The sequence below is a fragment of the Panthera pardus genome, unplaced genomic scaffold (genome assembly GCF_024362965.1).
Source record: "Panthera pardus isolate Hobbes unplaced genomic scaffold, ASM2436296v1 HiC_scaffold_15, whole genome shotgun sequence".
NCBI lineage: Eukaryota > Metazoa > Chordata > Mammalia > Carnivora > Felidae > Panthera > Panthera pardus.
Window position 1 is genome coordinate 15,471,246 of NW_026526710.1, and position 27,185 is coordinate 15,498,430.

Below are 27,185 nucleotides of genomic sequence, written 5' to 3' on the forward strand. Positions count from 1 at the left end.
CTTATGCTCTGTTTCTCTATGTCTCTCAAAAAATAAATAAATGTTAAAAAAATAAAATAAAATAAAAATAAGACAAGCCAGGGTCACCTGGGTGGCTCAGTCAGTTAAGCATCTGACTTCAGCTCAGGTCATGAGCTCACGGTTCATGAGTTTGGGCCCTGCGTCAGGCTCTGGGCTGACAGCTTAGAGCCTGGAGCCTGCTTCGAATTCTGTGTCTTCCTGTCTCTACCCCTCCCCTGCTCATGCTCAATGCTCAGTCTCTCTCTCTCTCTCTCTCTCTCTCTCTCTTTCTCTCTCTCTCTCAAAAAATAAAACAGGGGCACCTGGGTGGCTCAGTCAGTTGAGCGACCAACTTCAGCTCAGGTCATGATTCCACGGTTTGTGAGTTAGAACCCCGTGTCGGGCTCTGTGCTGACAGCTCAGAGTCTGGAGCCTGCTTCTGATTATGTGTCTCCCTCTCTCTCTGCCCCCCCCCCCACTCATGCTCTGTCTCTCTCTGTCTAAGAAAGAAATAAACATAAAAAAAATTTTTTAAATAAAATAAAAATAAAACATTAAAAAAATTAAAAATAAATAAGTAAAACAAGCCAAAGAAACCATCCGATTTTAAAATGGGCTAAACAGAAAAAGATCTGGAGAAATATATATCACAGTATTTATTTTTATTTTTATATTGTGAAGTTTATTTATTTATTTTGAGAGACAGAGAAAGTGAACTGGGGAGGGGCAAAGTAAGAGGAAGAGACAGAATCCCAAGCAGGCTCTGCACCGCCAGCACAGAGCCTGATGCGGGGCTCGAACTCACATACCATGAGATCATAACCTGAGCTGAAACCAAGAGTTGGATACTAAACCAATTGAACCACCCAGGTGGTTCACACAGTATTAAAAGTACTTCCCTTTGGATTGCAAAATCAGACAGAGGGTAAGATAAAAAACAAAAAAAGATGAAAAAATTAGCTAAGAAGATGAATATATAACTCATAAAAGAGAAATACAAAGGCCAATAAGTATAGGAAAATATTCACTCTTGGTAATAAAAGAAATGACTATTAAGACTCAGTGAGATAACTTTTTTCCCACTCCAATTGGGAACGAGTCAGAAAAAGGAAGAAAATAGTATTCAGTATTGATAAAAAAAAGAGAAATAACATGGTTACTGGGAAAACAGGATTTTTCACTTCAATGTTTTTGGAGGGCAATTTGGCTATAAAAATGAAAAGTCTGAACAAAAACAAAGTATCTTTGACCCCATACCTCCATTTCTGGGAACTTATCTTAAGTGTATGCTGAAGGTTATGCCAAGTTATAAGGGTATAACTAAGGTCATCAGGTTATGCTAAGATTATAACTAAGGTTATGCTTACAGACTGTAAGATCATTCATTGGTAGAACTTTGACAATAGTGAAAAATTGAAAATCACCTCAATGTTCAATAATAGTTGGCAATCAAATGAAATGTCTACATAGCAATAAAAATGATGCTGTGGAAGTAGAATATTTGACATCAAATGGCATTTGTGATATAGTAGGTGGAAAATGCCAGTATTTTATTTTATTTTATTTTATTTTATTTTATTTTATTTTATTTTATTTTATTTTATTTTTATTTTGTGAGAGAGAGAGAGAAAATGTGTGCAATTTGGGAAGGGGCAGAGAGAGAGAAGAGAGAAAGAGAATCCCAAGCAGGCTCTTCACTGTCAGCACAGCGCCAGATGTGGGGCTCAAACTCACAAATCACGAGATCACAACCTGAGCCGAAATTGGATGCTTAACCAACTGAGCCACCCAGGAGCACCCCCATGCCCTGGAAAATGCCGTTTTAAAAAAAAGCATGGGAGTCTGTAATGACATCTCTGTGAAAACTGTTTTTTGTCTCTGTAAACAGAGAAGTGGGTTTGATGATCTCAGGTGATGATGACTGCATCTGGGAGGTGGAATTTAAAGTGTTTTGAATTACTCTTAACTATACTTTGTGATTTTCCTAAAATAAACCTATATCATTTTTATAGAAGGAAAAACACAACCAAAGCTTCTTTTGCTATAAAAAAATGTTGTGGATGACTTTTTAATGATGTGGGGAAATTTTTTTTAAGTTTATTTATTTTGAGAGGGAGAGAGAGGGAGAGAGAGGGGACAGACAAAATCCCAAGCAGGCTCTGTTCTGTCAGCACAGAGCCCAACACGGGGCCCAATTCCACACACCCTGAAATCATGACCTGAGCCAAAACCAAGAGTCTGACACTTAACCAACTGAGCCACCCAGGCACCCTAGGAAATTTATATTAATGATATATTCATATGCATATATAAATCTACATTCATAACTCATACATTCATGTTTTATATAATGTTTTAATATGTCCATAATTATATTCAAATGAATTCATACTCATTATGTACAAATGGCTTCATGTACTCTTAAGCCACAAGAGCTCTCAAGGGTCCAGGAATCAGGGGTGCATGGCTAGTTCAGTTGGTAGAGTATGCAACTCTTGATCCTGGGGTTGTGAGTTCAAGCCCCATGCTGGATCTAGAGATTACTTAAAAAATAATAATAAAAAGGTTCCAGGAATCCACTGAAGTGTTTTAAAGAATTTATCAGTGTAAAGGGATAAATGGTAATAATGTTGGGGGAAGAAATGGCCCATCCTTTCATGAAATTCTCACAGGGATACAGGACCCAAAAGAAGATCAACAAATAATTTAAAGTAAGATCAGTATGGGGTTGAAGAATACAGTGGTCAAAAGTACAGACTCTGAACTAGACTGAGTCAACTGCATCCTCTGTCACTTAATCCTCCATGGGCTTTGGATAAGTTAAACTCTGTGTCCAAGTGTCTACACCTATAAAATGAGATGAGTAACTATCACAAGGAATGTTGTGATATTTAAATGAAACAAAGATGCCTAAATTGCTTAGAATCAGGCCCCGTACATAAGTCCTGAATACAAATGATAATTATTACCATCTTATTTTCACCTCAATAGTGAAGCCACTATTATTTTCTATCTTGTGCTCTTTTATAGATTTTTCAAAATTTCTACAACAAAGATGCATTATTTCTTCAGTGATATAAAAAGGTAATCCAACAAGTGATAAAGGAAATACAGTTGTCCCTTAAACAACATAGGGGTTAGAGGCAGTGATGTCCTTGCCCTGTGCAATAGAAAATCTGCGTGTATGTTTTGACTCCCTGAAAACTTGACTGGAAGCCTTACTGATAACTTAAACATTAATATATTGTCCATTAATATATTGTGTATGTTATAGGTATTATATATTATATTCTTACAATAAAACAAGCTAGACAAAAGAAAGTGGTATTAAGAAAATCACAAGTCAGGGGGGAGGGGGGGAGGGCCTGGGTGGCTCAGGTGATTAAGCATCTGACTCTGATTTTGGCTCACATCATGATTTTGTGGTTTGTGAGTTTGAGCCCCAAGCTGGGCTCTGCACTGGCAGTGTGAAGCTTGCTTGGGATATTCTCTCTCTCTCTCTCTCTCTCTCCCTCCCTCCCTCCCCTATTTGTACTCTCTCTCTCTCAAAATAAATAAAGAAAAAATAAAAAAGAAAATCATAAGGAAAATACCTTTATAGTACTGTCTTGTAGCTATCAAAAAAAATCCACATGTAACTGGATCCGTGCAGTTCGAACCCATGTTGTTCATATTGTAAAAACAAACACAAAAGATTAAGCTAATAATGATGCATGATTCTAGGAAGAAATCTGGATCAGGAAAAACATTTCAATAAGGAATATTAGGACAATTGGCAAAATCTTACATTCTCTTACAAAGTCCTTGGTCCTTAAAAGATGATAATGAAGTAGAAGATAATCATGTGTCTACTAAATGTTAATAATTGGTAAATCTAGGTGAAAAGTATACAGATTCATCATATTCCTCTTTCAATGTTCTCATAATTGAAAAGATTTTGAAATAAAAAGTTAAAAAGGTTACTCCAAAAACAGCCTTAAAAAGTTTCATAATTTGTCACTCTTTGGTGCTTATCCACAATTTACGGTTTTTTAAAAAATATATATAATTACTAAAGAATATTTATTCTTTAGAAATGCTATTACAAAGTTGAGAAGGGAGAGAAAAATACAAATTGGCATTTGGTGTTGGCTTCAGACTTAGGAGGGAACTAGCTACAAAGAAATATGTTTAGGGCTCCAGGTTGGGAGGGAGGGGAGAGGATTGGCCATCTGACACAAAAACTAAACCCACAAAGTAAACTGTTACTGTAGAACACAAAGACATTGTATTTCAGAGTTTAAGATAGGAAGGGAAACTAGCAAAGGGTTCCTCCTCTGGGTTACAGAAGGAAACAGTCTAAGGAAGCAAGACTGAACCAATGACAGAGTAGTGCATTTGAGAGAAGCAGTCTCTAAGGGCTTTAACAAGTATAGTTAGTTGATGAAATGTGCTCAGTTTCAAAGGACTTGTTTGTTTGTTTGTTTTTAAATTTTTTTGATGTTTATTTATTTTTGAGAGAGACAGAGACAGAATGAGAGTGGGTTGGGGCAGAGAGAGAGGGAGGCACAGAATCTGAAGCAGGCTCCAGGCTCCGAGCTGTCAGTACAGAGCTTGACGTGGGGCTCAAACTCACGAGCTGTGAGATCATGACCTGAGCCAAAGTCAGACGCTCAACCGACTGAGCCACCCAGACGCCCCTCAAAGGACTTGGTTTTTACTTTAACATAAAATCTTGGTTACTTCAGGCAAGAATAAAATAATCCATTTAAAATCTACAAAGCAAAAGTGTTTCTTTTTATTTTTTTTAACGTTTATTCATTTTTGAGAGAAAGTATGAGCAGAGGAGAGGCAGAGAGAGAGAGAGAGAAAGAATCCTAAGCAGTCTCTGTGCTGACAGCAGACAGCCCAATGCGGCGCTTGAACTCACAAACCATGAGACCATGACCCAAGCTGAAGTTGGACACTCAATCGACTGAGCCACCACCCAGGCACCCACAAAAGGGTTTTTAAAGTCTGTTTTGAGATCCACTCTAGCTTCCACCTGAAGCGCCAAGAATCACATAATAAACTTCTCCACAGATCTGAGAGTTTAAAAGATCAAGGGCCTTCAGCTCCAGGCCCAAGTGCAACCCATCCGACTGTATCTACTACGCTTCTATCATCTCACAAAGCATTCCCTTATTCAGGGGCACTGTCAGCACATCTGGACTGATGAGCATTCCTGATAAGTCTTACAAAAAAGGTCCAACCTAAATCCCATCAAGTCTTTAGAGAGGGCTTCTCAACCTCAGTACCATTGTTACCTTGGGCTAAATAACTTTGCAGCGGGGGCTGTCCTGTGAGCACTGCAGGATGCATAGCAGCATCCCTGGCCTTTACACAGTAGGTATCAGTTGTACAACCTCCCCTTCCTACCTATCCTATACCATTTTGACCAAAAGGAAAAAGAAGTCTCTAGACACTGCCAAATGCCCGGGGTGAGTGGAGAGGGCAGCTAAATTGCCCCAGTTGTAACCTCTGATTTACAGAAAATAAGTACCACCACAAGGATGCAATCAGACAAATCCAGAAGGGGTCCTCCTTAGCCTCCCTACTCAAAATGGGGTACAGAAACCAACATATGCAAGCATAGAAACTAGTTAGACATGCAGAATCTCAGGCCCACCCCAGGACTCCTGAACTGATTGGACTCAGCACAATCCCCAGGGGAGGTTCATAGGCACACGGAAGTTTGGAAAACACAGTACTACAGAACTACCAACTCAGAGTCTTCAACATGTCACGTGTTTGGGGACAAAAAGGAAGGGTGAAATTGCTTTAGATTAAGACTTAACAGGCAGATTAAACAGAAGTTATCAGAGAATTAATGAAACCTAAATACGTACTAGATATTAGATGATATTATAGAATTGACTTTGTCCAATGTGACCATGATATTGTGGTTATATGTGAAATCAACCTATCTTTTAGATATGCATAAGAACAAAATGTCATATTTATAATTTACTTTAAAATAAAATGTAGCCAAAAAACAGATGAAGCAAATGCGGCATAATAATAGCTGTTAAATCTAAGTGTTGGGTGTGTGAATTTATTATATTATTTGTTCTTCTTTTCTGTGAGTTTGAAATTTTTCACAGTACAAAGTTTGAAAAGTCTAAATGCAATGTGGTAACCTGGATTGGATGCTGGAATGAAAAAAGGTACATAAAGTGGGAAAACTGATGAAATATGAGAACTGTCTGAACTCAGTTAATAGTACTATACCAGTGCTAATCTCATAGTTTTGACAAATGTACCATAGTTAGGAAATATTAACAGGGAAAACTGGGTGAAGGGTATATGTGAACTCTCTGTGCTACCTTTGCAACTATTCTGTAAACCTAGTATGCCAAAATTAAAGGGTTACTTTTTTTTTAAGTTAGGAAAGAAACAGCCAAGAAAAGGGGGGGGGCGGGGGGGGCATAGCAAAGCCTCAAACATACTTATAAAAGTCTTCATAGTACCGTCCCTTGTGATCCTGTCGAATTGAGGCTCGGTTTATTTCAGGAAATTCATCTGAAAAAGAGAAAACAACACATGTAGATCAGGTTGAGAAGAGAAATTCACAGTTTATCTGCTCCTCCTTCTGGGTTGAAGATTTGCATTACCAAAATAAATGAACAAATGAATGAATGAAATTATATCAAGTTGGCTTTAAGATGAATCATGGCCCACAGACTTCTTGCATCCACTAATGGACTGTGCTGTTTTCCATTTTACCCTACGCTCATTAGAGAAAAAGTGGGAAAGATGAGTGGGAAAGATGAAAAAGGGAAAGATGGTAAAGAATGGATGGAAAGCTTAATAAAAAGAACTATAGGGGGCGCCTGGGTGGCTCAGTCGGTTTAGCGTCCGACTTCAGCTCAGATCATGATCTCACGGTTTGTGAGTTCAAGCCCCATGTCAGGCTCTGTGCTGACAGCTCAGAGCCTGGAGTCTGCTTTGGATACTGTGTCTCCTCCTCTCATTGCCCCCCCCCCCCCATACTCATGCTCTTTCTCTGTCTCTCAATAATAAACATTAAAAAAAATTTTTTTTAACTGTTAGCATTAAAAAAGGAACTGTAGGAGAAAGACTTACCAAGAGATTTTGCATCATAGAAAGTTCTAGAAAATAGGACCACTGTCACTTCATGACTACAGTTCTTCTCCTAGGAATGAGTAGAGAAAAAGCAGCTCAAGTTTATTTCATTCACTTCATGATGAAGCAGCCTGCATTAACATAACATTCTCAATTCTAGGAGACTCAGTGGCAGCACACTGTATTGGATGATGTCACATCATTGTAGGTTGCATGATGCAGTGAACAGAGCACTGCTGGAGTGAGAAGATGCAGGTTGAGTCCTGGCCCGGAAATTTACCACTATGTAACCTTGGGCAATAGTCCCAGGAATGCAAAAAGTGCTTTGAAAACAGCAAATCATCAATACGTATGGGTCACTATCTCTGTTCTTGATTTGGCATGAACTAGATGAACCCAATATCAAAGGATCATGCTATTTGTACCTGCTTCATGGTGTTTTTAAAATTTCTTCAGAACCATAGTTTAGGAACAAGAACAGAACGCATAGTGCTGAATGTAAGAATCAAATACACCCCCCACATCCTACCACTGTCATAAAATCAGGGTTGGGAGCTGCTCAAGATGCAGCAGTTGAAGCCAAGGTGTCATAGTACCTTTGGATTGAGATGGGGACTAGTGAGAATAAACATTTCCATGGAGTCTGGAAATCAACATTCTGGAAACAGGGTGTTTACAGATAGCATGAAATGTGGCTTGCACCAGTAAGCCAGCAAGCCCAGTTTCAGTTCCTCCCGGATCTTCGAAGATGAGTGCTTCCACTGACCAACCCCATCTCTAACCCACCATGTTAACTGACTACACAATTCAGCATTTACCATGTAAGGTATATATAAAACATGATGCACATAACATGCCACCTTATATTCCCCCATGGATATATCTCAAGTGGACAGAAATTCCTAAATACAAGCAACAGCACCAAGAGCAGAGTGCTAGGAAACAGCAAATCTTCATTAGTCACCTACTAATTTATTGGATGCCCAGTGCTCCAAACTCAACTCCAAATTTATCTTACTTTGGTGTAAGTGATAAATAAGGATAAATGCCTTACAATGATTGGACTGGTGTGGGTATATGAGCCTCTCAACTCATGTGACAGTGGGGCTAACATACAACAGGTGGCATGGCCTGGGGTAATAATACAGACAGGATAGCACAGAGGCCACGATCTCAGGGTAGCTCTGGGAGAATGGAGGGCACCAGATGAGAATCCTCATTCTGCTTTCACATGCTGTTGATCATGGTTACCCAACTTCACTGAGCTGTACTTTTCCTACCAGTATTAACAGGAGCAAGAGGATTGAGTGAGATAATGTAGGCAAAACACATACCATGATACTAGGTATGTCAAAATACTCAATGAATGTTAACTGGGACTACTACTATTATCCCCACCCCTACTATATTTTGGGCTCTGAAATGAATTCATGAACTCCCATGCTCAATCCTGCTGTCCACAGTGTTAGCTGTAAGTTATTCAATAGGAGGCATAAAGAACAACCGGGGTGCCTGGTGGCTCAGTTAGTTGAGTGACTAACTCTTGATTTTAGCTCAGGTCACGATCTCACCGTTTGTGGGATCAAGCCCCATGTTGGGCTCTGTGCAGCACAGCACAGAGCTTGATTGGGATTCTCTCTCCCTTTCTCTCTGTGTCTTCCCTGCTTGCTCACTCTCTCTCTCTCACTCAAAATAAATAAACTTAAAAAAACTGTAAAAAGGTATAAACAACGTTCACCTTCACCAAATATCATTAAATCAATACAGAGTGGCTACAGAAAGTTATTTTAATTCATTTTCAAGTTCCTGCTTTAAAACCAAGTTCTTGACTTTAAAAAAATTAACAAATCCTAAGAGTGAAGTCCTATAAACTAATGACTAGGCCTATGCCAAACCCTACCCCTATATCTAATCAAAAGTCCATTCATAGACTGTAGGGTGAGGGAACATCTAAGGGACACTGAGCCAGACTTGAAATGGAGGTTTTCACACACCCAATACTGAAATGGCCACTATGTGGTCCAAGGTGACCATTATTTAGTCCATCTCAAACTTTAGCCCCTGTACTCAGGCAGACACAAAGACCCCATCACTGTTAAGCCACATGACTGCAGAAGCCTCCTGGCTGGTCTGCTTAATTCCATGTGTCACTTCACCACACTGCTCCTGGCCACTTGGACTACTCTTTCCTCAAATTCTCCCCAGCTTTGATCATATTGACCACTTGCTTGAGAATCTTTAATAGTTCCCACACTTCCTGTCAAGTCCAAACTGCCTGGCTTGATGTGACCCCATCCTTTGAATCTATCTTACTACTTAATTATTCCCTACACTAACCCTCTGTGAAGTTGCCTAAGACCATACCCTACTCTCATGCTCATCTACACCCTTTTGTTCAAACTGTTCATCTGACATACCCTCTCCATCTTCCTTTCCAACCATCCAAACCTTCCTCAGTCTTCAGGTCCAAATTCAAAAGTAAATAAAATTCTAAACCCTAAAACATATGGCTTTCTATTGTTTCAAATATGTAGATGCAAGCTCCCCAGCAGATCCGTAAGTTCTCTGAAGGCAAGCGTCATCTATTTCCATACCCTTCACAGCTGATGGATAGTGCCCCCATACTGCTGAGGTAGGAAGACGGTACTTAGACTCAACTGAGACCTTACTACGTACAGATGCTTTAAAACACCTTGTGAGGCAGGGACTATTATAATCTCTATTTTGCAGAAAAGAAAACAGAGGCTCAGAAAGACTGACTACTTCTCCAAGATTAAAAAAAAAAAAAAAAAAGCTAATCAGAGCAGAATCATAATTTTAAACCCTGTCCATTTTTATCCAAATCCCACGCTCTTTGCCACAACATAATGTGACCTCAAATAGCTCTCCTACATTAGGTCTTTGATCCCCCTTGAGTTAATTTTTGTATATGATGCAAAGTAAGACTCCAAGTTCATTCTTTTGCATATGGATATTCAGTTGCCTCAGAACCATTTGTTGAAGAGACTCTTCTTTCCCTCATTAAATGGACTTGACATCTTTGTCTAAAATCAACTGACCACAGATGTATCGATTGATTTCTTGTACTCTCAATTCTATTCCATTGATTTACAAATCTATCTGAATGCCAGTACCACATGGTTTTGACTATTTTGGCTTTGTAGTAAGTTTTGAAATTACGAAGTAAGAGTCCTCCAACTTTATTGTTCTTTCTCAAGGTTGTTTTGGCTATGCAGGATCCCTTGCAATTCTTCATAAATTTTACAATCAGCTTTTCCATTTCTGCAAAAAAAGGCCACTGGGATTCTGATAGGGACTGAACTATAGTTTGAGTAGTATTGCCACTTTAACGGTATTAAGTCTCCCGATCTATGATTATGGGTTGGTTCTTTCTCACTTATTTAGATCTTTATTAATCTCTTTCAGCAAGGTTTTATAGATTTTAGCAAACAAATATTGCACCTCCTTGGGTAAATTAATTGAAAGTATTTTATTCTCTCAGATGCTCTTGTATATGGAATTTTTTAATTCTCTTTTTAATTTTTGTTTTAATTTTATTTATTTATTCTGAGAGAGAGAAAGAGAGTGAGTGGGGAAAGAGCAGAGAAAGAGGGAGATAGACAGAATCCCAAGCAGGCTCCTCACCAGCAGTGCAGAGCCTGACACAAGGCTCGAATTCACGAACCATGAGATCATGACCTGGGCCAAAACCAGGAGTCAGACACCCAAGCAACTGAGCCACCCAGGTGCCCCAATTTAATTCTCTTTTTAAAATTTAATTCCTTGGGGGAGCCTGGGCGACTCAGTTGGTTAAGTGTCTAACTCTTGATCTCAGTTCAGGTCATGATCTCAGGATTGCGAGTTCAAACCCCCTGTTGGGCTCTGTGCTGGGTGTGAAGCCTACTTAAATAAGTACATACATACATACAATTTATTTCTTTGCTTTTAAATTTCTTGTTCAGAGTGTTCATTGCTGATGAAATACAACTGATTGCTTGTGTTGATTTTGTAACCTTGCAGCTTTGCTGAATCCATTTCTTAGCTCTAATAGTTTTTTGGTGAATTTTTTAGGATCTTCTACATATAGGAGATCATCTGTCAATAGAATAGTTTTATTTCTTCTTTTCCAATACGTATGCTTTCTATTTTTTTTCTAGTTGCTGAGGCTAGAACTTCAAGTACAATGCTGAACACCAGTGGTGACAGCAGGCATCCTCACCTTGTTCCTAATCTTTTTTTTTTTAATTTTTTTTTTAATGTTTATTTTTGAGAGAGACTGTGTGAGCAGGGGAGGGACAGAGAGAGGGAGACACAGAATCCAAAGCAGGCTCCAGACTCCAAGCTGTCAGCACAGAGCCTGACGCGGGGTCTGAACTCACGAGCTGTGAGATCATGACATGAGCCAACCGACTGAGCCACCCAGGCACTCCACCTTGTTCCTTATCTTAAGTAGGAAAGTTTTTAGTCTTTCACCATTGAGTCTGATGTCAGCTGTGGGTTTCTCATAAATGACCTTTATCATGTTGAGGCAGTTAAAGTAATTAAATCTATAGTTTTATCAATTTAGGCTTTAGCTTAGATACTTTAACTAAAGGCAGCTTAGTAGAAACAGTGTATTTCTAAAATCTGCAATGAATAAGTTTATGTAATGAGGTTTACTGTATAAAAAACATACCTTCCACTTGGTAAAGAGATCAGCAAGGAAACCATTCACAGCTTTCTCAAAATATAGATCCCCTGAAAAGCAATGAGAAGAGGGTGAAGATTATCTTTATTTCTTGTTCACAATATCTTCTCTCAGTAAAATAGCAGGAATGAGACCAAAGAGAAGGTGGGTTCTGCTGTATCTTAAAACAAGGTCCTAAAAGCCAGATGTATAGAAGTGTTCAACTTAGACTTTCTACCAAGCCAAATTTAGTATCTGCCTAAGAGGCCATGGCTCCAAGGTAACATCCAAGATTGAAACACTTTGATGATTTAAAAATACAGAGTTGGGGGGCCTGGGTGGCTCAGTCAGTTAAGTGTCCAACTCTTGATTTCGGCTCGGGTCATGGTCTCACAGTTCATGGGTTAAAGCCCCAAACTGTTCAAGCTGACAGCATGGAGCCTGCTAGGGTGTCTGTCTGTCTCTCTCGCGCGCCCGCGTGTGTGTGCGCTCTCTCTCTCTCTCTCTCTCTCTCTCAAAATAAACTTTTTTTAAAAAAGAAAAATACAGTGTTATCTTCAGAATGAGACGAAGAATATATACTAAATGTGAGTATTTCACAATGACGTTCAAAGTTGATTAGAAGAGGACCCTGGGCATTCACTGAATTATTATTTGCAGTTCTTGCTGTTCTTGAGTGACCTTGATGACCCATGGCACAAATTCGCTTATAATTTGCTAAACACTAATATGAAATACATGCACTATAGGGTTGGTGTGTTGGACACAGTATCCACACCTCATAGCAGCTTTTCTTCCCTCTACTCATTACATAGTAATTCTAATAAAATGAGACCAACATGGAGATTTCTCTGAGTGACAGGAAGAGAAATGAAAGATATCAAAGAAAGTGTTGGTTCCTACCCACAGAGTGACTTTATGACTTTTCAACCTATACTTACAGAACAATTAAAGATCTGAGAAGTCAGATTTTCCATTAATACTGTACAGCATTTCATGGAATTCACCAAATAAATAAATGTCTGTGTGTGTGTGTGTGTGTGTGTGTGTGTGTAAAAAATTTACTTTCAATATATTTATTTTCGCATTTGAGGATTTATAAAGATCTCAAGATACATTTTTAGAGAATGTCAACATCTTGCTATAAAATGATACCAACTTGGGGGAAACCAGATATATCTACCCAATGGCAGCTACAACCATCACTTAGGGACAGTACCATAAATATCGAAATCCCACATTTCACAGCTCATCTGAATAAATATGTAAACCATAGCCGACGTAGAACGGAACACCACCTGAAATAAACAAAAACATAGTTGCATTAAAAAGCAATGATGTAGTTTCAGTTGCGCAAGAAGAAAAAGTTCTGTAGATTCATTTCACAACAATGTAAATGTACTTAACACTATTGAACTGTACACTTTAAAATGGTTAAGACATGGGGCGTCTGGCTGGCTCAGTCCATAGACCATGTGACTCTTGATCTCAGGGTTCTAAGTTTGAGCCCCAGATTGGGTGCAGAGCTACTTAAAAATAAAATCTTGGGGCGCCTGGGTGGCGCAGTCGGTTAAGCGTCCGACTTCAGCCAGGTCACGATCTCGCGGTCCGTGAGTTCGAGCCCCGCGTCAGGCTCTGGGCTGATGGCTCAGAGCCTGGAGCCTGTTTCCGATTCTGTGTCTCCCTCTCTCTCTGCCCATCCCCCGTTCATGCTTTGTCTCTCTCTGTCCCAAAAATAAAAATAAAAAACGTTGAAAAAAAAAAAATAAATAAATAAAATAAAATAAAATCTTAAAAAATAAATAAAAGAAATGAAATATAAGACAGTAAATTTTAAATGTCTTTAACCACCCCCCCCAAAAAAAAAACAATGATGGAAGATTTTCTCAATTGTGGCATGAGATTTCTAAAAGCAAGCTTCATCCCTCACATCATAAACTCTGAAGAGAAGATCCTGTCCCTGCCTTTTAGGAAATTATAGTAGAGGATTAAGATGTGCAAAAGACAGCAACATATACGAACATTCCATGAAGGTTCTCATAAGAAACATAGGAGAAAGGACAATAAATCTACCTGGGAAAGAAAAAAAAAGCTCATTACAAATGTAGAACCTGGGCTAAGATATGCCAGTTGATGAGCTGCCAGTCTAATAAATTATAATTCACATTGTACACGCCCTTCATACCCAGACTGCCTCAGGAACTAGGAAGGCTTTCCAGAAGCAAGGAAACCTGAGAGGAGTGCGGAAGGATGGATGAGTAGCTTGTAAGGGGGGAAGGCAGGATCTAAGTGCTCTAGTCAGGAGAGAGTAGTATGTGCAAAGATACAGAGGCAAGAGAGAATGTGGCATGTTTAAGGAACAGCAAATGGTTCCCAAGGGCAGGACAGGATAGGGTGGGAGGGTTTGGAGGGGAGGGGTACATATGGCAGAAGTGACAAAATGAACTCCAGACTCAACTGCCTCCCCAGATTTCTCCTCTCAGAAGTCCAACAGGTATCTCACAAACATCTTTTCCCAAATGCTTCCAAATGTCTCCTCCTGTCTTTCCCACCTCATAAATGACACCACCAACTGTCTATCGAGCTGATCAATTCTTCTCTTTCCTTTGCTCCTTATATCCAATGCATCAGCAAGTTTTGCAGACTCTATCCCAAAACGCATCCCAAGTCTGCCCACATCTCTCCGTTGCTACAGCTCTAACCTCAGTCCATGCCACAGTCTTCTAACTTCCTAAGCCATTTCTCTGCTTCTATTCTTGCCCCTATAAACAATGCTCTACACAGAGCCAGAGTGGCTACAGCACATACTGTGGATGCCTATGGCACATCCTTTCTTCCTACGTAATGGGAAGCCAACACTATTCCGGGAGGCAAGGGACTATCAAAAGACTAAACCTCCCGGCTTCCTAAGTAGCTCCTCTCTCTTCTACCTGGAATATGAAGTGGTTACAGCAGCTCCAACTGAACCATGGAAGCCCAATCCTGAGGAAGGCAGAACAGGAAGACAAAAAAAGCCTATCTAGATCACCAATAATTGTGACAATGCCATCCTAGCAGTGAATGGCCTACCTAATGACTTATTTTACCAGAGAGAAAAAAGTTGACTTTGCTTGCCATTGCTACTTTAGGTTTTTTTGTTCAACAAAATCCAACTGGATGGCTCTCTGAGCTTGGCCCCAGTTTGTGGCAACATGGTTAAATGCATCACGAAAATCAGAATTGTCGGTAAATACAGGACCTGTTATGGGGCCTCCCTCAGGAAAATCGTGAAGAAAATTGAAAAAAGCCAGCACAAGTACACATGCTCCTTCTGTGACAAAACTAAGATGAAGATGAGTTGTGGGGATCTGGCACTGTGGTTCCTGTATGCAAAGAATAGCCCATGCTGCCTGGACACACAACACTTCTGCCATCACAGCAAAGTCAGCCCTGAAAGAATTCAAAGACCAGTAGAAGTTCCACCATTTGAAACATCACTAGTCTATAACAAAGGTATTAACTTATGTAACAACAACAAAAAAATCCAACAGAATAAGTAATCTTTTGAAAGCCTAATTTGGAAATCACTCCCCCCTTAAAATCCTTCAGCAGATCGTCCTTAGAATACACTCTACACTGGTTACAAGGACCTGCATGAACTGGCTGGAACCAGACCACCTTCATATCGACATCATTCTCCCTATTCATATCCTAGGCTTCTGTCACACTGGCCTCTCACAATTGTTTCTTCTGCCTGGAACGCTCTTTGTCTCAACCTTCATACACTGACTAAGTCTCACCTTTCTGGCACCTTCTCGGAGACACCTCCCTGCCCACCTTTGTAAAGAAGGTCTCTTGTTATTCTCTACCACAATGCCCATCTCTTTCCCTCAGAAGTTTTCATTTATCTCACTTGTTTACTAAGGTGGCCACACTCAGTCTTTCTCATTACCCAATTAATTTCCTTTGGAGTATTCATCATAATCTGTAATTACCACATTTATGGACTGGGTATCTACTTACATCTATCTCCCCACTACAGTGTAAGCTCCTTACTGGGAGGGATCTTGTTTGTGCTGTTTACCTGTGCATCCCCATTGAATGGGAATTCCCCACTCTGAATTCCCCTCTAGAATGAAGGATATTCATGGATAATGTTCTGTACCAGTTTGTTTTTTAAGTAATCTTTACGCCCAGTGCGGGGCTCAAACTCATGCCCCAGAGGTCGAGAGGCATGCTCTACCAACTGAGCCAGCCAGGAGCCATTAAAAATTAAGTGTAGGGACACCTGGGTGGCTCAGTAGGTTGAATGTCCGACTCTTTGATTTCGGCCCAAGTCATGATCTCATGCTTCGTGAGTTCAAGCCCCACGATGGGATTCTCTCTTTCCCTCCCTAAAATAAAATTTAAAAAATATATTAAAAACAAAGTATAAAAAAAAAAAGTACAGTAGCTGACACACAAGAGGCGCTTCCATATTATTTATTATAAGTGTATGAATAAGGTTGAAGAGGTAAACATACACCAAATTATCCTAGTCTTTGTAAATCATGCTTAAGAGTAATATCTTTTTTTTTTAATGTTTATTTATTTTTGAGAGAGAGAGAGAGACAGAGAGAGAGAGGCAGAGAGTGAGCAGGAGAGGGGTAGAGAGAGAGGGAGACACAGAATCTGAGGCAGGCTCCAGGCTCTGAGCTGTCAGCACAGAGCCTAATGCAGAGCTTGAACCCACAAGCTATGAGATCATGATCTGACCCAAAGTCAGACGCTTAAGCGACCAAGCCACCAGGCGCCCCAAGAGTGAATTTCTAGAGGGGCACCTGGGTGGCTCAGTCAATTAAGTGGCCTACTTTGGCTCAGGTCATGATCTCACAGTTCATGAGTTCAAGCCCCACATCAGAATCTCAGCTGTCAGCACATAGCCCATTTCAGATCCTCTGTCCCCCTCTCTCTCTGCCCCTCCCCAGCACGTACATGCACTCGCTCTTGCTCTCTCTCTCTCTCTTAAAAGTAAATAAACTTAAAAAAAAAAAAGAGTAAATTTCTAGAAAACTGGAGAGAAGCAAAACAAGATCACTATACCAATCTATGCCCACTAGAGCTGCAAGAAACTTTAAAAAATCTCACACCAAGTGTTGGAAAAAAATGAAAAACAACAGATTTTTATATATTGCTACTAGGAATACTAAGTGGTCCAAAGAATTTGAAAAAGAGTTTGGCATTATTTTACCTATAACCCATATACTCCTAATTATAGACTTAAAATACAGTATCAAGTACAAAAAAAGCTAGCTAAAAAGGACTATTTTTTTAATTTCACTTTAATAAAGCTTAAAAATAAGCAAAACAAATATACAGTAAACTGTTTAGAGTAACATACGTATGTATTAACACTACGCAAACAAGGAAAAATACAAAAATAAAATTCAGATAGTAGTTACCTATGAAGGCATTGGTTCTCAACTAGGGCCATTTGGTGATTTCTAGAGACATGTCTGGTTGTCGTGACCTGCAGGGCACTACTGGTATCTAGTGCACAGAGGCTAGGGATGCTGCTAAGCATCCCACAGTACACCAGACAGCACCCCCACCACAACACTGCCATTTTGGACCAGATAATTCTTTGGTCTGGAGATCTGTCGTATACATTGTATCATGTTTAGCAACATTCTTCACATAATCCTAGCTGTGACATATAAAAATATCTCCAGACATTGCCAAAAGTCCCCTGGGGAGGCAGTATCACCTTCAGTTCAAACCACTGCTCTCAAGGGAGGCAGAGGATGAGAACAAGGAAGAGCAGACAGGTGGTTTCACCAGCATGGGTAATGTTTACAGTTGTTCAGTTTGGCTTTTTCCAACTGGGATAAAGAACCAAAGAACGAGATTTCCTTTGCAAAGGTCTCTGTTCATGTTTACTGACTGTAATCTTCTACTGAGTTTAACCTTTGCGATGTATTCGTAGGCAAAGAAGCCTGCAGGTTAGACACAACATTTCCACATTTAGACCTCTTTCAGAAGAGAAAATGAAGATCAACCCCAAACTGGATAGATCCAACTATAAAACAGTAGAATTTCAGACATCCTTGACAATATTAAAATATTATCTACCTGAGAAGAGTAGCCATCAGGAGACAAGTTTTTGCTTGTCTCTGTTTTGTCTTTTGAGTTCAGGACTCAGACCTAACAGTATGAATAAACAAAACCACAAACGCATTTTATCAATCTCACCCTGGTATCTTCGCTGATATAACCACACATGACCTTTTCATTCTTGACCCACAGCTCACCAGCCTGTGCCCTGAAAAGATATACATGCAAGAGTTATTACAAGTCTTACATAAACCAAGAAGAAACAGGGATGACTTCAGGGTGGCTCACTGTACTCTCATATTTATCCTCAAATGACCTGGCCAGTTACAGATTTCCAGAAAGCCATGAAAAGATTACACAACATAAAGAATTCTCAGAGTGTACTGAATTTGTATGACAGTTCTTAATCTGGGACTCTATAAACAACATGTCATTCTCAGGAGGGATTCAGGAAATCCATGATTTCTCTGAAATCATGCAAAGTTTTCTGGGCAGAGAATTATAACTTTTGTCAAATCTCAAAAGGGTCCACATCACAAAAACAGTTAGGAAGAACTAATGAATAATTTTGCTAATCCCAGCCTTCAACAGTTGTGAAAGTTCTGTGAACTTTCTCATGAACATGGAGTTTCAAGAGAAACAAAATCAATCCTAATATCAGAATTAGAAGATAAGCAGTCATGGGGGCATCTGGGTGGCTCAGTCAGTTAAGCATCTGCCTTCGGCTCAGGTCATGATCTATCTCAAGGTTCATGAGTTCGAGCCCCACATCAGGCTCTGTGCTGTGCATGCAGAGCCTGCTTCAGATCCTCTGTCCCCCTCTCTGTGCCCCTCCCAGGAGCTGCTTGTGCGTGTGCACACACTTGCTCTCTTTCACTTGCTCTCTCTCAAAAGTAAATAAATAAAAACTTAAAAAAAAATACTTTAATAAAGAAGACAAGCAGTCAGGAGGCATATAGGGACAGGGTTCACATTCATTGGAGACCATTCTGCTGAAAAGTTTTCATGGCAATTTGGTATTGCATTTGGGGGGCTTAATGTCTTTTCCTCTGCAACTTTTTAAGGGCACAAAATGGACAGACAGTTCAAAGAACATGGCCTTCTGAGGAGATCAGACTTGAGTGGAATGAGTCCCATCAGGAATCTAGGTTCTAAGAGTCACTGAACTAGCTGAATAGCCATGGGGAAATAACTCTGTGAGGCCCAGTGTCCTTATCTTAAAAAAGGAGATAATGACATCTACTTTGTAGAGCTGTTCTGAGAAACCAGATAATGTGGGGAAACTATTCTGGACAGTGCTGGGATAGGAGGTGCTCAAGTAAGTACTAGCAGGTATTTGCATTAGCAAGAACTATACCACTGGTAAATATTAACACAAAATGCTATTCTGGAAAGGAAGTGGTAGCTGTTATCTGAGTACCTCATAATCATCCCTCAACCAACCACTCAAGCCCTTCTCTTCTACCAACCCCAAAGCAATCTCCTGTCTGGCCCTAAGCAATCAGTCCTCATAAAAAAAGAAGAAAAGATAAAATCAAAGCAAGGAAAATGCTGTGTACCATGAGTCACAGGTCAGCCTACCTGAGAAACACTGGACAAATCAGTCAGCCTTACTGGCTTTCCCTCCCACCTGTAAAATGAAGAAAGCTGGACCAAGCCCATGGTTTTTAAAATATGCTTCCCAGGGGTGCCTGGGTGGCTCAGTTGGTTAAGTGTCCAACTTAGGCTCAGATCATGACCTAACAGTTTGTGGGTTTGAGTCTCACATAGGGCTCCTCAAAGCCTGCTTGGGATTCTCTTTCCCTCTCTCTCTGCCACTCCCTGACTCGTGTTTTCTCTCAAAATAAATAAATAAACTTAAAAAAAAAAAACAACATTAAAATATGCTTCCCAGCTCTGCTTTCAGCAACAGGGGTGCTTTTTGGCATTCCTCTGCTCAGTGTGTCTGTGAGTGGACAAGTAGCAAGCCTTATCTGAGAAGGCACTTCTGTTTCTTTAACAGAAGGAAGGATGCAATGTTCCCAAGATCTCTGAGTTCTATTAGCAGGAAGTACTCTGCATACAGGCTACTGAATGCTAGATTAACCAGATCTCTAAATGGAGCTCATTGTTACTGCTCTAACTCACCAACTTCTGCTAGTATGTATAGACAAAGTAGTGTTACAAAATTTGGGCTTAGATTCCTGCACCTCCACTCCCTGTGGAGGTCAAGCCACAATCTGAACCAGTTTTTGAAAAATCAGTATATGTGGTTAATAACCCTGCCCCATCCATCTTCTACAGCTCTTGGGAAGATCCAATGAGATACTATAAATGAGAGGACTTGGTGAACTATGAACCAGTTATCATTCCAATGGAAATGGTTCTTTATAACACACAGAGAAAATGTAATCGTGACCTTTGCTCCTAAACCTAAAATCTGCTCTTACCCAAACAGGAATTGAGGTTGGCCCTGAGGTAGCTTCTCTTGTCTTTTCCGCAGATTCAAGGGAAGAAACAGAGCCACTGACAGATGCAAGTGTAAAATCCATATCCCCAGGGCAAAACCCAAGAGTGCACATGGCTTCCTACAAGAGAGGCAGAATGGCACATGGCCAACTCCCAGGAGGGTAAAGGTGACCTGGGGGGCACTAGTCCTTAATTATGTAGCAGCTTGGGCAGGCACTTCCCCTCCCTTTTCTATCAAGTGAGCTGCTGGGAGTCAGTGATCTCCACTATCTTTTACAGCTAAATTTCATCATTCTGTGAATATGAAGTTAAAATAAATGCAGAGTATGGTCGCTGTAGTGTCATCCACACAGCACAACTTTGAACAACCTAAATGTCCAGCAATGGCAGACCAGTTAAGTAAACAGAGTATCATGGAACCATTAAAACAATATTTACAAGGAGTTTTAACTTCACCAGAAATGTTTATATGCTTTTAAGTGGGAAAAAAAGGATACAAAATAGTACACATAGTATCACCATCTAAGTAAAAATACAAGCATGTGTATGTATATATGAAAATAAAACACTAAGGGGAGCCTGGCTGGCTCAGTCCGTAGAGCATGTGACTCTTGATCTTGGAGTTTTGAGTTCAAGCTCCACGATAGGCACAGAGATCACTTAAAAATTTTTTTGGAGGGGTACCTGGGCAGTTTAGTCGGTTAGGTGTCCAACTTCAGCTCAGGTCATTATCTCACAGCTGGTAAGTACAAGTCCCGTGTTGGGCTCTGTGCTGACAGCTCAGAGCCTGCAGCCTGCTTCGGATTCTGTGTCTCCCTCCCTCTTTGCCCTCCCTAGCTCATGCTCTGCCTCTCAAAAATAAACATTAAAAAAAATTTTTTTAATTAAAAAAAAAATTTTGTTTTGAGAGAGTGAATGAGCAAGCAGGGGAGGGACAGAGAGAGGGAGAGAGAGAATCCCAAGCAGGCTTTATGCCAAGAGTCAGATGCCCAACCGACTGAGTGACCAGATGCCCCTAAAAAATATTTTTTAAAAGAAAATGCTAAAAGATCACACCAAAATTTAAACATGGTTATCTGCACATAGTAGGCTTATATACCACTGTAAATTTTCTTCTTTATACTCTCTGTATTACCCAAATTTTCTAGAATAAATGTTTTCTTTTTAATTATGAAAACTGTTTTGGGCTCTTTTTTTTTTTAATTGTATATAAAATCATATATACTATATGTTCTCAAGCCAAAAAGGGTACTACATTTTGACAGAACTGTGTCAAAATGTTAACAGTGGTTGATTCTGAGTGGTAAATTGTTTCTTTTTCCTGCTTCTTTAATCTGTTTTTCAAATGGTCTACAATGAGCAAGTATTATATATAAAAATATTTAGCATATGCTTGGTATCTAGCATTTGATGAACAAGTGGTACTTAATATTAATTCTATAACTAGGAAAAACATTCCAACCGAATGGCCACCAGAGAATCAAATTCAAATCAGAGAAGATCCCAGATGATCCTCTGCAGTACGGCAGATCCAACAGGAAACCACACACACACACACACACACACACACACACACACACACACAATTTTTTTTTTTTTTTTTAAGTAAAAAAAGAAACCTTAGCTAGTCAACAGTCCCAAAAACTCTATCTGGAAAAATGAGATTTGTTCACAATGAGATCAAATAGACTTCTAAGTCTATCAAATAGGTTTCTAAGTTCCACATTTAAAAAAAGCAAAATGCTAATTTTTAGGAGATCATACAATACTTTTCTTTTAAAACTTTACTTTTTTAAAAAAATACTGATTGCAAAAATAAATAAATAAATAAATAAATAAATAAATAAAATACTGATTGCAGTACGGATTAAAGAATACATGGAGAATTTAGTCAGAGAAAATCAAAATGTTTACCTTCGAAGGAAAAATGACATTTCAAAGGCAGGGTCTCAAGGTAATGGAACTGTCTCATATGTCCTTATGTATTAACTCAATTACCGGGTGAAAAGACTAAGTTACAGAAAAATTATTTAATAATTATGACTTTATATAAATAATGACTATCTTTTTTTATATGAGGTCCCAGAGCATCTTCCTTTTTTTTTTTTTTTTTTAATTTGCATGCCTCCATGTAGAAAAAAAAAGTGACTTTTGATTCAGCATAGGAAGACTATAAATAAATCTTCTGGAGAAATGGTAGATTTTGTGGCTTACATTTAACCATGAATGAGCAAAATATTAGGACAGATCTTTAAAAGTCTAAACCTGACGTTATGTCAGGAGTTTTCATTTCTATATCTGGTACCATATGGATAAGGGCACTTGTGCAGAAAAACAAGAATTGTAAGAATGAATGGCATCTGAGTGGGTTTCTAAACCAGGGCTCAGCTAACTATAGCCTGCAGGTCAAATTCAGCCCATCTCCTATGTCTGTATGGCCCACAGCTAAGAATGGATTTTATATTTTTAAATGTTGAACAAAACAAAAAACTAAGAATTTGGGACAGAGACCTGAGACCCATGTGGCCTGAAGTGCAAAATCTTTACTCTCTGGTCCTTCACAGAAAAAGATTCTAAACCAAACACTTCATTTTGCAGAGTAGACTCGAGAGTCTCCCTGACCTGCCCACATCACCCTGCTAATCACCAGCAGTGCAGGAGTAGATTACAGCTTTCCTGACTCCTGGCCCACCACTTTGGAGACACTAGCTTGTACTGGAAAGCATGAATCTAGGTTGCATGTCTTGTTTTGCTTGAGGCTTAGTCACTTCATGGGCTGTGCTTTAAAATCTTCTAAGATTTTTCAAGGAATCTTGACCCTTCAACATTTTTAAAAATTTTTTTTTATTTTTCACTTATTTTTGAGAGAGCAGAGCACAAGTGGGGAAGGGGCAAAGAGAGAGGGAGACACAGAACGCGAAGCAGGCTCCAGGCTCTGAGCTGTTACTATAGAGCCCAACATGGAGCTCGAACTCACAAATCACGAGAACATGACCTGAGCTGAAGTAGGACGCTTAACCGACTGAGCCACCCAGGAGCCCCTTGATCCTCCAACTTTTAAAACGTCCCCATTTGGGGGAAAAAAATAATCCTTTATCTTTTCTTTCCTTTAGGATCAGTAGTTCAGATTAATCAAACAGGTCTAGTTGAGGAAGAAAAGTTCTTTACAAAAAGGATTCTAGCTAACAAAGGTAGGAGAAATGACTGAAGTAGAAAAATCACCCGGGCACCTGGGTGGCTCAGTCAGTTAAGCATCTGACTTCGGCTCGTCATGATCTCTTTTGGTTCATGAGTTCAAGCCCCGCATCGGGCTCTCTGCTGTTAGTGCAGAGCCTGCTCGAGATCCTCTGTACTCCCCTCTGTCTGCCCCTCTCCTGCTTATGCACATGTGCTCTCTGCCTCTCTCTGTCTCAAAAATAAATAAACATTAAAGAAAAGAAAAAAGAAAAGAAAAGAAAATCACCATCTTGCAACAATCATAAATGAGTGAAACCATTAGGAGAAAAGTTGATGGGGAACTTCATAATGGAGGACCAGACTACATCACCAGAACCCACTGGTCAATTCTAGTGGCATTAAAAGTGAGTCAACCAGATGTAAATATGCTTGTGTTATACATAATGAATTTCAGGAAAGAGACCATTTTTTCTAAGAAGGATTTGTTTTTCATTATACACCTTTTTGCACTGTTTGAAGGCCTTATTCTGTGGACAATGTGCTCTTTGAATTAAAAGGCCCTTTTTTGCTCTTCTCCACAAACTGAAATTTAGGGATAATTATAATAAATCAAGAGTCATGCAATATGGTTAAAAAGGCAGCAAACCAGGAACTACTGTGCTAGTCATTTTGTATCTCCAAATATGTTTTTTAATCTGTAAAATGAGAAAGCTTGATTAAATACATTCATCTAAGGCTTTTTCTAGTTCTAAAATTATGAGTCTATACCTCCTTTATTACAGAATACCACGTGGCTTCAGCAACTTCCACTCATCTTAAAACCACTATAGCGCATTTTGGGATTTTTTTCAGTTTGCTTCAGCAACAACAATCTAACATTTTAAGCTATTGTGTATTTTATCATACAGACATCCACATGCCTCCAATGCTGTATGCAGCCCAGTTACTACACTAGATCCTACTTCCGTTTACTAGCTGATAAGTCACGAGTGATGTAATATCTACCTGATGCCAGCAAATTCCACCTTCTGAGTGATATAGGCACATGTGCTGACCTAAGGGAAGACAGAAAGAGAAAGACTATGAGATTCAACAATACATCAAGGCCATAAAAGGTCACAAAGAAAGTCTCCTGCCTTTCTAATTTCTTCTAACAACCCAAGGTTCAATTAATGTGGGAGTAATAGATTTACCCCATAGGGAAACCTGCTGGGGCAGGTATAACAGTAGGTTCTTACGAGTGTGGCAAGTATAGACAACAGTAAGAATAAACGCCTAGGCTCACTAATACACTTATCTTCACACATGTTTGCATATATATCTACATTTACATACTCATTTAATTACAGAACATTGATTTCTTATTTCAGCTCTCAATTTATAGAATGGAACTCTCTCCCATCCAATAAAAAAATGAGCAAACATTTTTTTCTGAAAATATACACTGTATGAAAGAAAATTCTACCTACAATGCGTTGCTTCATAATACTCAAAATGCTTAATAAGAAGAATGTTCAGTACCAGCTCGCAATGAACTGATCATTTTAGGTGGAAAATGTTAATTCAAAATAAAGAAACCAAGAAAACAGGAGCAGGATGTGGCAAAAAGCAGTCTAACCTGGAAGCAACAAAATCTGGGTTCTAGCTTGGTGTCAACCACTGACTGGTTTTTTTGGCTTGGGTAATCACTTACCTTTTCAATCTGTTCTCACATCTATAAGTTAATAAATTTATATGGGTAATAAATACCTGTCCACAGGGAGGTGATGTGAACATCTGAAAGCTAAAGTTCCATTCAAATGTAAAACGATATTATAATTTACCATCCAAACAAAAAAATGTGAAGTAAAAATCTATAAACAAGCAAATCAAAGCTCAAAAAAACTACAAAAAGAGAATGGAAGAAGATACACAAAGAATTTACAATAATTATCTATGATGCTGGAATTGGAAAGGATTTTATACTCTTCTCTCCACTAAATCTATCTCTATGAGGAACACGGATTATTAATACAATGGGAAAAGTAAGAGACTTTTTTTTTTTAAATCATATCTTACCAAACTTTTCTTTAATCGCCACATATCCCCTCGGCCAATATACTGATCCTTAAAGGTTAATTCCACTAGGTCAAGGGTCACATCCTAAAAGGGATAATCAAATATATCTTTCTGCATTACTCTGCCACACTTCATAGTCTTAAGATAATGCACACTAAGCATGAAGAACCATTTTAGCAAGAAAAAACTACTGGAAGACCATCCAATAACAGAAACCTGACAAACAGAATTTCATCCTGCCAGGAAAGACTTTTGAGCACAGATGATAAGTCTACAACAGATGCTACAACAGCTGTATCATGATTAAGTGAAAAGAGTACCAAAGTAATAATTCTGTGTTTAGTCTTGACTCTGGCACATAAACAGGCCACTGAGCTCTGTGCTTTATTTCTCTAGAGAATGTAAATAGTATCTTATACACAATAATTTTTACCTATTATAACATCATTTCTCATTTCAGAAAAAAAAAAAGAACACATACAAAAATTATAATATTTCAATAGAAAATTTTACTATTAGCTTCACAAGCAGAATATATATAGAATCTTTTTAGGACAAACTTTAAAAAAAAAAAGGTGAGGGCTTTTTTTTTTTTTAATTTTTTTAACCTTTGCTGATTTTTGAGACAGAGAGAGAGCGCATGAACGGGGGAGGTTCAGAGAGAGAGGGAGACACAGAATCTGAAACAGGCTCCAGGCTCTGAGTTGTCAGCACAGAGCCCAACGTGGGGCTCGAACTCACGGACTGTGAGATCATGACCTGAGCCGGAGTCGGACGCTCAACCAACTGAGCCACCCAGGCGCCCCGGGTGAGGACTTTAAATGAAACCTACATAATACCTATAATCTAAATGACCTATATACAACCACATATTTAATAGTCCAACACTATACTTAAGCAACTCATTATTACCTTAGAGACCTAACCTTTAGGAATGGTATTAATCATTCCCAAAAGATATTCAAGTCCAGAACCAAAACGTACCTTAGGGTCTACAACATTCACATAAACATCTTGATAAGGTCTTAGACGGAACACTTGAGTCACGGTCTGGTCCACGCTAATAGTTTCTGAAACAGAAGAAATCTGGATCAGATAACATATTCAAAAGAACCAAGTTTCTAATCTATAAATACTCATTTGACATGCAACACAAATGATCCTTGGACATGGGCAAGAAATATTCTCTGCCTTCCAGCATCTTAAAGTTTTGAATTCTCTGCTTTTTAGGTGAAGCAAGCAGGTGAAATAAGCCTGAGCCTCTAGCAATTAAAATACGAGAAAGACAGAGGGGTGCCTGGGCCAGTTAAGTGTCTGACTTCAGCTCAGGTCATGATCTCATGGTTCGTGGGATCAAGCCCCACACCGGGTTCTGTGCAAAAAAAATAAAATAAAAAATAAAATAAAATAAAATAAAATAAAATAAAATAAAATAAAATAAAATAAGACAGAAATGGAGACAGAGGAAAATAACGAATTTAAGAAGCAACTTCAAAAAGTTCAAAGAACTGCTGAGGCGCCTGGGTGGCTCAGTTGGTTAAGTGTCCAACTTGGTTCAAGTCATGATCTCACAGTTTGTGAGTTCAAGCCCCACATCAGGCTCTGTGCTGATAACTCGGAGCCTGGAGCCTGTTTCGGATTCTGTGTCTCCTTCTCTCTC

The 27,185-nt window shown here is 39.2% G+C and overlaps 1 protein-coding gene and 1 pseudogene across 13 annotated transcripts in view; one reads left to right on the plus strand and one right to left on the minus strand.

Annotated features, from left to right (window-relative positions):
• Positions 1–27,185, minus strand: part of DEPDC5 (DEP domain containing 5, GATOR1 subcomplex subunit) — a 126,494-nt gene that overhangs the window by 93,806 nt on the left and 5,503 nt on the right. For 12 of the 13 annotated variants that reach the window (XR_002074492.2, XR_002074494.2, XR_002074493.2 and 9 more), the window contains exons 5-12: positions 26,510–26,595; positions 25,526–25,609; positions 24,473–24,522; positions 17,981–18,050; positions 12,990–13,068; positions 11,780–11,841; positions 7,105–7,174; positions 6,468–6,540 (exon numbers count right to left, since the gene is read on the minus strand). Coding sequence is in view for 10 of the 13 variants with exons in the window: in XM_019426791.2 (XP_019282336.1) it covers positions 6,468–6,540; positions 7,105–7,174; positions 11,780–11,841; positions 12,990–13,068; positions 17,981–18,050; positions 24,473–24,522; positions 25,526–25,609; positions 26,510–26,595 (574 nt within the window). In the remaining 3 variants the exon portion in view is untranslated. The remainder of the gene's footprint in view (positions 1–6,467; positions 6,541–7,104; positions 7,175–11,779; positions 11,842–12,989; positions 13,069–17,980; positions 18,051–24,472; positions 24,523–25,525; positions 25,610–26,509; positions 26,596–27,185) is intronic. The other variant, XM_053902157.1, reaches the window with a different exon arrangement.
• Positions 14,962–15,223, plus strand: LOC128777109 (60S ribosomal protein L37a-like; annotated as a pseudogene).